At 46.5% G+C, this 9,330-nt stretch overlaps 1 protein-coding gene across 1 annotated transcript; it reads left to right on the plus strand.

Moving 5' to 3' along the window:
* The first annotated feature begins 4,126 nt into the window (after positions 1-4,126).
* On the plus strand, positions 4,127-7,154 carry LOC148648721 (uncharacterized). Its single transcript, XM_088606551.1, has 3 exons — positions 4,127-4,666; positions 6,214-6,730; positions 6,819-7,154. The coding sequence occupies exons 1-3, from the start codon at positions 4,351-4,353 to the stop codon at positions 7,117-7,119; spliced, it is 1,134 nt and encodes a 377-aa protein (XP_088462677.1). The 5' UTR covers positions 4,127-4,350; the 3' UTR covers positions 7,120-7,154.
* Positions 7,155-9,330: the final 2,176 nt, after the last annotated feature.

The following is a 9,330-nucleotide window of genomic DNA, read 5'->3' on the forward strand; positions in this document are numbered from 1 at the left end:
GAGGTGACCAGGGGGGAAGATTCAGCAGCCCAGAACACGTACAAATCAATCAAAAGGAAATTCATCATCATGACTGATATCACATGACAGCGCACAGCCACAACTAACACTTAAGTTAGAATCCCAGAAGCATCTCTGAAGACCTTCTTCTGCGGGGCCTGGAGAAGTGCAAGTTCTGTTCTGCTAAAAAGACCACTCTTGAAGATTGAGGTCATTTTGAAACCGTTTCATTTTACACGACAAGTCCTTCTGGACTCTGGAGCAAGCTCAGCGACCGGCCAGCTCCAATGTCGCCGATCTGGGCCCCTGATACGAATGTAGAGCGACTTTCAAATTAGCGCCACAACCGACTGGGATCTGAGACGAATCTCGTCTCCCTGCTCCCCTGCTCAAGTACTCAGCTACCCCAAAGCCGCTTCTCAGCTGCATCCTGCTCTGATATTGATATTCTGCTCCAGGTCCTGTGTACAGGCCCACTGACAGTCTCATTCCACTCTGATCACAAAGGCACAGAGAGAAACTGCAGGCTGGAAGCAGACGAGGGATTTTTGAGTCGTTCATTTTAGCTGATTACTCAAAGTTTGCAATTACTGTCGTTTCTTTCAGTTGATCAATGTCATTTAAATTAACTGAAAGCCGTTGCATTAGTACTTAAATGATCATATAAGGCAGGGTGACATATGTCTTCTGACTGGACACACTGTAGACTGTGTGATGGGATAGGATGGACTTGATTATAGGTGAATTTGATTCTTTGCAACAGTTCAGTGCACTGATCCCATACTGTCCCATACACAGGACAGTCTTTCCCACCCCTGACATTATCAGCCCACTTTCTACAGTGCATCTGGGGTGTCAACAGCTACTGGAGGCACAGGCCCTAATTAGTGCTTAAATAAGAGAAAGTAGTGAACTAGCAGGTAGGAAGTGTTATCCATCAGTAACTAAAGATTTATTTATTTAGTCCAGGTATTTATTTATGTTCAACAAAGCAGGTTTCTTTGGGTTTTTTTTTTGGCAGAGCTGTTCCTAATGGTTATATAAACAGGAAATGTATTAAAACCTCGCCGTTTAGTTCATTCCTCAAAATTATTTTTTAGAAAATGACGTGGGCTTATCGGCTAATTATTTTGTGGCGGAAAATAAGCTCCTGGAGTTTTAAATTATTTTTAAAATAATAATATCACAGGAAAGAAACTTAAGATACACATTATAAAAATGATAACATAGCTACAGTCCATAAAACTATATATATATGTAAATCTGTATTTTAAAGCATATAAGTGTTTCAGAAGAGCATATATGACTTTTTTTTAGAGCTTTAAATTAGTAATAAAAAACATATTAATACTGTTTAAAGTATGGTGTGATCTCGTGTTGCAAAGCAAGAATTATTTTTCTTTTCTCGTTTTTTTTGGGAAAACTTTATTTTGGGATAATAATTTATGGAATATATATATATAATACAATGTTGTGACCAAAACACTAAACCATATAGGCTTAGATAGACTTGTGTGAGATTGATGTGTTACTATGAGCAAATAAGTTGTAAAAAATCTTTTTAATGTGCTTTTTCTATTGATTTCGTCAAGGTCATCTGTAACTTGTCACATTTTCCCTGTCTGTCGCCTAATTCTGAGTGATCGCTGTGCAGTAACAATGTAATAAACTTGGTAAGAAAAAAGCCACTCTGTCTTAATTATGAGCTATGAGCCTGTGTACCGCATGGGGGCCCAGTGACATCACAATGTCACTCATAACCTTGGAGACCTACAGGGGAAGACAGTGGCTAGGTTTGAGGGACATGGCTAGGTTCCAGGTCTGGGGCTTTTCTCTAAATTTGGGGGTGTCCCTCAGTACCCCCTCAAAAAGGGGGATAGACAGAGATGAGACCGACTCTGTTCTGCAGGGACTGACAGGAATTGAGTAGAAGTCAGGGGGGGCTCTTAAGATTTCTGTCAATGACCATAATCTTAGCCCTCTTCTGAGATAAATTGTTAAATAACCCTCAGTCTAGGGCCCCCTAGTGGTGCATCTGCTCATTTCAACGAGTGCTTAGTGACTAGTGTGTGTTCCGGGGGAGGGGGAGGGTGGTGGTGTCCTAGATACTGTAGGTAATGTCTTACTTTGAAGCACAAGGTTGAATTGGTTTATTTTTTTTAACTGGCTGAAAAAGTTTGAATCCGCGTACGTACCTGGAAACCTGTAGGTACAGCATCTCTTTGACCGACTGGCTGTATGTCCGCTCCTCTGTTTGTAAATGGAAACAAAAAAAAAACTGTTCAGGGACAGCTGGCACCTCTGTGGTCATGTCGACGAGTGTTACCTTTTCCTGGTCTTGCTGCACGTAGGATTTGGAAACGAGCAGTTTCCTCTGGGGGGGGACTTGTGGTCTCTCCCTTCACTGTTCCCAGCCTATCTCAGCGTATGCATGCCACAGAGTTTGTGCTGTTCCATGGTGGAGAACCAGCTGATGTCTTTTAACATCAGTGCTGTCCTCCTTGCCATCAGGAGAGGGGAAGGAGCCAGAGATTTTCTGTGCGTGCAAATGCATATAGGGACAGCAGGGGAGAGGGCTCTGGGTGTGTAAATGGAGGGTTGTGGGTTCCAATCTTGGGAATGACAGTGCTGTTGTCCACCAGAGCAAAGTATTTCCCTCAATGTGCTATTTGTATTTTTGTGCGTTGTGTACAAATAGGTGCAAATTTAGGTTACTTTGGAAAAAAGCGGCCATCAAATAAAAAATAAAAAAAGAGCTTTTTCAGTTTTCATTTCCTGCATGTAAATGAACCTGTACCCCACCAACGACAGGTCTGTAGTGGACAGTAACAAACTCAGCCCGGTAAAATAAGATCTAGAGGACTCTCAAAGTGCCTAGCCTAGACTTGCAAAGCCAATTCATGTCCACACATTGAATGGTGAAAGCTGTGGGAGTCCCTTTATGTACAAGCTTTTAGGGAGGTGAATTTTTTAATATGCTTCTCTATCAGAAATCCGTAGTACAGCAGTTTGCGAAAGAGATACTGTACCGGCAATATGAGGGGCCAGTTCTGAATCTCTGGCCCCATGCGTGAACTTGAGACAACATTTTAATTCTGTTCTGTTTTTTTTTGGTCTTCTTTTTTACTTTTACACGTCAAAAGGTGAATCATGACATTACTGTAACCTCCATGACAGAGTGAGAGCTTTCTGTCTACGTATATATATGTGGAATGTAAAATATTGTTATTCTGTGTTTTCCAGTCAATGCAATATCAATTCTGTATAAAAATGAAAAAAATAAAAATGAAATTAACCTCTGGCTTTGTTCTTGGGTTTCCAGGCCCCAGTGTGACACGGAGTATCTCAGAAACCTGCAACACTATTAAACGTGTTACACAAGGGGCGGGGAACAACTGTTATCATTCTGAGTGCTTGGTTAATTAATTGCTCCCTTAACTGAGCTGGTGATTTGCCAAATTGCTTCTTTTTAAAGCCTCAGTTTTGAAACAACTGGGACTTTTAAGATTAATTTCTGATTTTTGCTCTATCCAAACTCACAGTTATAAAATTGGTCTAATTATTTTACTCCATTATTGTATTGTAATACTTCTTATCTGAAGTTCCTTCTAGGTTAAAGTACCTTTTAATTCAGTGACTTATTAATCACTTATTCAATACCTTAAGAAGCATACTATATACTATAATTTAGTGAGCCACACACAGAATCGACTGAGTCACTCAATAAATTATAAGCGTCTTTAAATACAGTGATGGATGAGGCATTTGCCAGCTTAATTAAACCTTTTCAACAATCGAATATAATTAAAACTTGCAGCGAGGGTTATCGAAAGGAAACATTTCCTCTAGCTCAAACTGATACATGTGGCAAAACCCAGATTTCATATCACGACGGTAGTGCAATAGCTGATATTGCGCGCAAGGTGGTTAAATATTCACCTGGATTCCTGTTACATTTATGATTTATAAGAACTTAACTCGAATATTTAATGCGATGCATTTCCATGTGTTGCCGTCTCAGTGGAAACATTTATGGAGACCTCTTCCAGTTGAAAATAGGTTTAAACAAGACTTTTTTTTTTATTTATGGGCGAGACGTGTTACGGATTTAAAAAAAAAAACCCACACCAAATAAGCAGAATAAACCAGAAATGCGAATGGCGTTAGAAGTTCTCACTTCTGCCCCTACCGGAAGTCAGTAGCTCTGACAACGGAAAACGAAGCTGTGGGAGCGATTTGGTAAATGATGTTTTATGTCTGATCGGTTTAAATGCCTCCGTCCTCTCCAAGAGTTGTAGAGGTTCTCGGGCTTGCCGGTTTTTGTACTTTCTGGAGGGTGCGGGGCTACACATGTCCTTTCCCGACCGCCTGGAAGAGCGCCTGGCCTCGGCGGGGGCTCAGCTGACCCAGGTAGCGGTGTCGGAGATCTGGAGGGTCGTGGGGGAGATGATGGCGGAGTACCGGGGGGAGATCGCCCGGCTGGACAGAGACAACGCGGGCCTGAGGCGCAGGATCCGCGAGTGCAGGGCCGAGCTGGTGGCGGCGAGGCGGCGGCGGCGGAGGCGGACGCGGGGCTCCGGCGGGGACCAGCCGCCAGGGAGGAGCGACGGATCCCGGCTCGGAGAGCGCAGCCCCGGGCGGAGAGAGGCCGGAGCGGCGGATTGCAGTAATGTTTTTTTCTCTCTCTCTCTCACTCTCTCTGGGTGTGCATGCTTGCTTTCAAGAGTTGGAGGAGGATTTATCGTGTGGCAACCGGACAAAACACACTTGAAGCCGGGAGGACCGCTGTTAGCAGCTTAACCACCTCTTAATCTTGGCTAAATCGCAATAAAGTCCCCTCTCTCTTTATGGCACACATGAGTTGCGTGTTTACCGTCTTACTTTACGGCGTGTACCTGATGCAATTAGTATAACTCGCATTTGTTCTACACGTTAAAGTAAAAGTAGACCGTAAGTCACCAGTTATACTAATCTCCCCTTTTTACAACGTATCATCGATAACAGGCTCCTCAATTCAAATTACAGTTTTCTGAGCAATCGTTTGTAAAAAAAAAAATTTAGAGCGGTAACAAAATAGACGTTGATCGGTAATTTTGGTACAATCTGAAACAATTAAAGAACGGTATAAATTATTTTTTTGTAGAACCGCTCATTTCAATGTAGTAACAATTCAGCAATGCAGAAATCTCAAGAGACATGAAAGTAGCGTTTCCGATGGGAAACAAGGGTCCATTAGCAATTGTGTTACAGAACATGATAAAGCAAACATATCAAAGGATGTTAAAAGAAATCGAGTGGCCAGTTTTAATATTTGAAGGTTTGTGAAACTGGAGCGCAGGAACCCTTTCATTGGTTGATCGGGGCATACACTGCCGCCTCACAGCGCTGGGGCCCTGGGTTCGAGTCCAGACCCGGGGTGCTGTCTGTGTGGAGTTTGCATGTTTCCGCTGTGCGGGCAGGGGTTTCCTCCCTCAATCCGAAGACATGCTGGTAAATTGGCTTCTGGGAAAACAGGCCCTGGTGTGAGAGTGTGTGTGTGTGTGTGTGTCTGTCTGCCCTGTGATGGACTGACGTCCTGCCCAAGGTGTACCCTGCCTTGTGCCAGTTGCTTGCTGGGACAGGCTCCCGAAAGGCAGTTTGAGAACGGCTGGTTAAATGAAACGAAGACGTAATTTGTCATTACCGCGACTGGCCGGGTTACAGCAGTGGGGATCGCAGTGGCTGTAAAGGCAGGAGCTTGGGAGGAGATGCTTAGTCCCCTGACTTCGCCACGCCTCGTTAATCTTAACGAAGAGCGTGGCGTAGGAGCTGTTCCTCGGCCGTGCAGCGGGCCGGGCCGTTCGCCGTTGTGGAGGAAGGAATGCGTGACCGTCGCGGTTCTGTGCTGGCTCGTGCCCTCGCCGCTCCGCCCCGCCGCGCCTGGGGCTCGAACCCGGGTCTCTGGCGTGCCGCCACAAGGGGCACCAGCTGAGGGAGCTAAAGGAGATCTCCCCCAGCCCAGGCAGCTCGGGGTGGGCGATGACGTCACCGTGCCCAAACGAGCTCCGCTACAAATGGGAGTGGGCACTGTGTCTCCTCACGCATCGTGCCATCCCAGGAGTCAACCCCCTCTCCTCTTGATCTCCCTCTGACGCTCGCTCCTCCGCTGGGAGTGTAGGGTCCTGGCCGGCTGAGTGTCATGGTCTCGTTCCCCTGTGCTCTCTCCTCCGCCAGGAGCTGCGGAGGCCGGCGCTGTCCCCGACACTGGGCGGCAGGGCTGCGGGACCGAGGGGGACCCCCCGCCGATGGACGCAGAGGACGGACAGGTGAACGTCGCCTGCCACAGGGAAGTGGAGCCGGTCAGCGCGGCCAAACGGGAACCCGAGCCCGGAAACGGGGGGTTCGTTCCAGATTCGTGGCCCCGTCGCGACGGAGGGGGCCCCGACCGGACCGGACGGGGGTCCCCCGGTTCCGCCGACGCCTGGGACCCGGCTCCCAGCCCCCCCGGCGCCGGCAGCGAGGCCGGTCCGGAACAGATCCTCGGCCCCTCGCCTGGAGGGGGGCGGTGGTCCGCCGGCGCAGGGGGGGGCGAGGCGGGAGGGGGGAGCCCACGGCCGCTGCGCCCCGGGCCCCCCTCTCCGCAGGTCCAGCAGCGTGGCGGACACCGCTGCACCCAGTGCGGCAGAGCTTTCAAGAGAAAGTGCAGCCTGAAATCCCACCTGCGGGCTCACGCCAGGACCCCACCCCCAAAGTAAGAGGCGTCCCTTTTCCAGCAGGAAGTCCCCGCCAAAACAACGGGAACCACCCATCCTGTTTCTAATGCGCTTTATCCCATTCAGGGTCGCAGGGTTGCCGGACCCTATCCCAGCAGGCCACGGGCCCTTGTCCGGCCACACTGACTTGTGCCCAGCTCGCCCACTGGCGCCAGGTACAACTTTCCCAGGAGCCAGTGAACCTACCGGTATGTCTCTGGACTGTGGGAGGAAACCGGAGCACCGAGAGGAGATCCACATGAACGCAGGGAGAACACGCAAACTCCACACAGACACCACCCCAGGTCTCCGACTTGAACCCAGGGCCCCAGGGCTGCAGAAGTGCCTCACGCTTCAAGAGATCAACACTTTGGTGTCTGTAAAATGAGCTGACTGCTTCTAGAAATAAAAATGGATAATGAACATTTCTTTTCATGTACGCAAACACTAATTGGCTCTTCCTTCCACCAATCAGCACAAAGATGTTTTCTGGGCAAGTCAGACCCAATTGGAGTGATGCTTCACTCATAGATAAAGAGGTTAGCTTTAAGTCCAGTAAAAAAAAAAAGGAATAATAGCAGTTTATTTTGCATGGTACATTAATATTGTACCTCAGACAGTTAGCATTAATATCCACTCATTACAGGGTTTATGCTTAATTTCTGATCAGTTTAGGAGAATATACACATTCCTGTCTCAAACCGACCTGAAGGGTATAGACTTGATCAGTATCTTTAAGGGCTGCCCACTTCATTTTCTACTGAGAAAATAAAACAGGCTTTATAGTGTGTAAGAATTAAAGTTTATTATGTGGGCCTTCTTTTTGATCGGAGGTGGTGTATTTATCTTGAGCACAGATGTTTTATAAATAATAGACATTCCTAAGGGAATTAATTGCACTTTTGAGTAATTATTTGCCTGGTCTTCTTGACTTTACTTCCAACTGAGGTCTAAATTACTACACGGACCTCTCAACGGAACTAGTAATTTGCTTAATTAGACCTGTTTTAAAGGCTGCAGATGTTCTTCACCATTAAAACGTGTAACTTGCTATCTGCAAGGGGATAGGAGCTAGAATGTATTAAAAGGTTTAAGCAAATGACTTGTTTGATCGGGAGATCTACTGTGTGACTGAGAGGAGAGTTCTTAAAAAAGATGGAGAGTCTAATATTGGATTTGTAAGAGGGAGCTGATAAATCTCAGTTTTCTTATCATGGTAGCAAGGCAACCAACTCGAAGGCTGGATGTTAAGCATACTGCAAGCTTAATAAGATGTTAGCGGCCCCCAGCTTTCAAAGACATCTGGGTCATTAGCTGCCCTCCACATGTTCCAGTGGCACTAGTCTGCAGTCCCAGAGGAACTGGATGTACTCTGACAGGTCCCTCGTTCTGTAACAGATCATCAGGCACAGAGTCCACTGAGTCATGAAGGGTCAGTTCAGTATTTGTCAAGTCCTGGCTGGATTAAGCTGCAGCAGTATAAAGTAACAGAAGTTGCATACCAGTGTTCTAGATCTGTGTTCTCCAGTCCTGGTGCTGGTATAAGGAGCCTGTGTTCTAGATAAATATTTGCCGGCCCAGGTGCTGGATCAAGGCACCTGTGTTCTAGATCGATGTGCTCCAGCCCAGATGCTGGTATAAGGAACCCGTATTCTAGATCAGTGTTCTCCAGCTCAGGCACTTGTATAAGGAACCTGTATTCTTGTATTCAGCCTTGGTGCTGGACTAAGACACCTGTTCTAGATCAGTATGGTCTAGTCCTGGTGCTGAAATAAGGAGCCTGTGTTCTAGATAAATATTTGCCAGCCCAGGTGCTAGAATAAAGGCACTTTATTCTAGATCGGTACTGTTTAGCTCTGGTGCTGATAATAGAAACCATGTTCTAGATCTGTGTCCTCCAGTCCTGAAGATAATATGAGGTACCTGAGAGTGGGCAGAGTTTACCAGAGCTCGTCTCTACCCTTCCCCCTTTCTTACCAGGGGTTCACGACAGCATGGCGAATATCCAGTACTTTCACTAAGTTCACGGTTTTGTGCTTAATTTGGAATTGGTAAGATTTTTCTATACCATCTACGAATTTTATTTTGTTACCGAGATTTAATAACTGGTCTGAGAAATTGGGACTGCGGTGCCCCTTTAAAAGCAGTCATGACAATTTGTCTGCAATATTTATGCGTATGTGGAGGATAGAAATATTTAATCCGTCTGATAATTTGGCTGGGCTAATTGCAGGTCTCCTCAAATCTTCAAGAGGGCGAGACCTCACCAAAGGCACTAAATTAGCTCATCTGGGGCTTTTAATCTGAGGGGTTTAGCCAGGCTCAAGTCTGGAGCTGACGATGACGTCAGGAGATTTAAAAAACCTGCTGGCCTGTCCTCCTCTCCTGGACCAGACCAGCTGTACTTTTAATGATGAAAACGTTAACCAGCTCAAAATGATATCAGTCTCTACACGTTCTGTGAGCTGTTGTATTTGTACAACTGGGGGACCAGGGCAGGGCAGTATCTCACTAGGGTACTGTCCAGTTCAGAGAGGTCATGCTGAAACATGTCTGAGATGGAGATCAAGGTCTTATTCTTCCAGCCTGCAGTTTACAT

Source organism: Lepisosteus platostomus, chromosome 14, assembly GCF_059453375.1.
Source record: "Lepisosteus platostomus isolate fLepPlt1 chromosome 14, fLepPlt1.hap1, whole genome shotgun sequence".
NCBI lineage: Eukaryota > Metazoa > Chordata > Actinopteri > Semionotiformes > Lepisosteidae > Lepisosteus > Lepisosteus platostomus.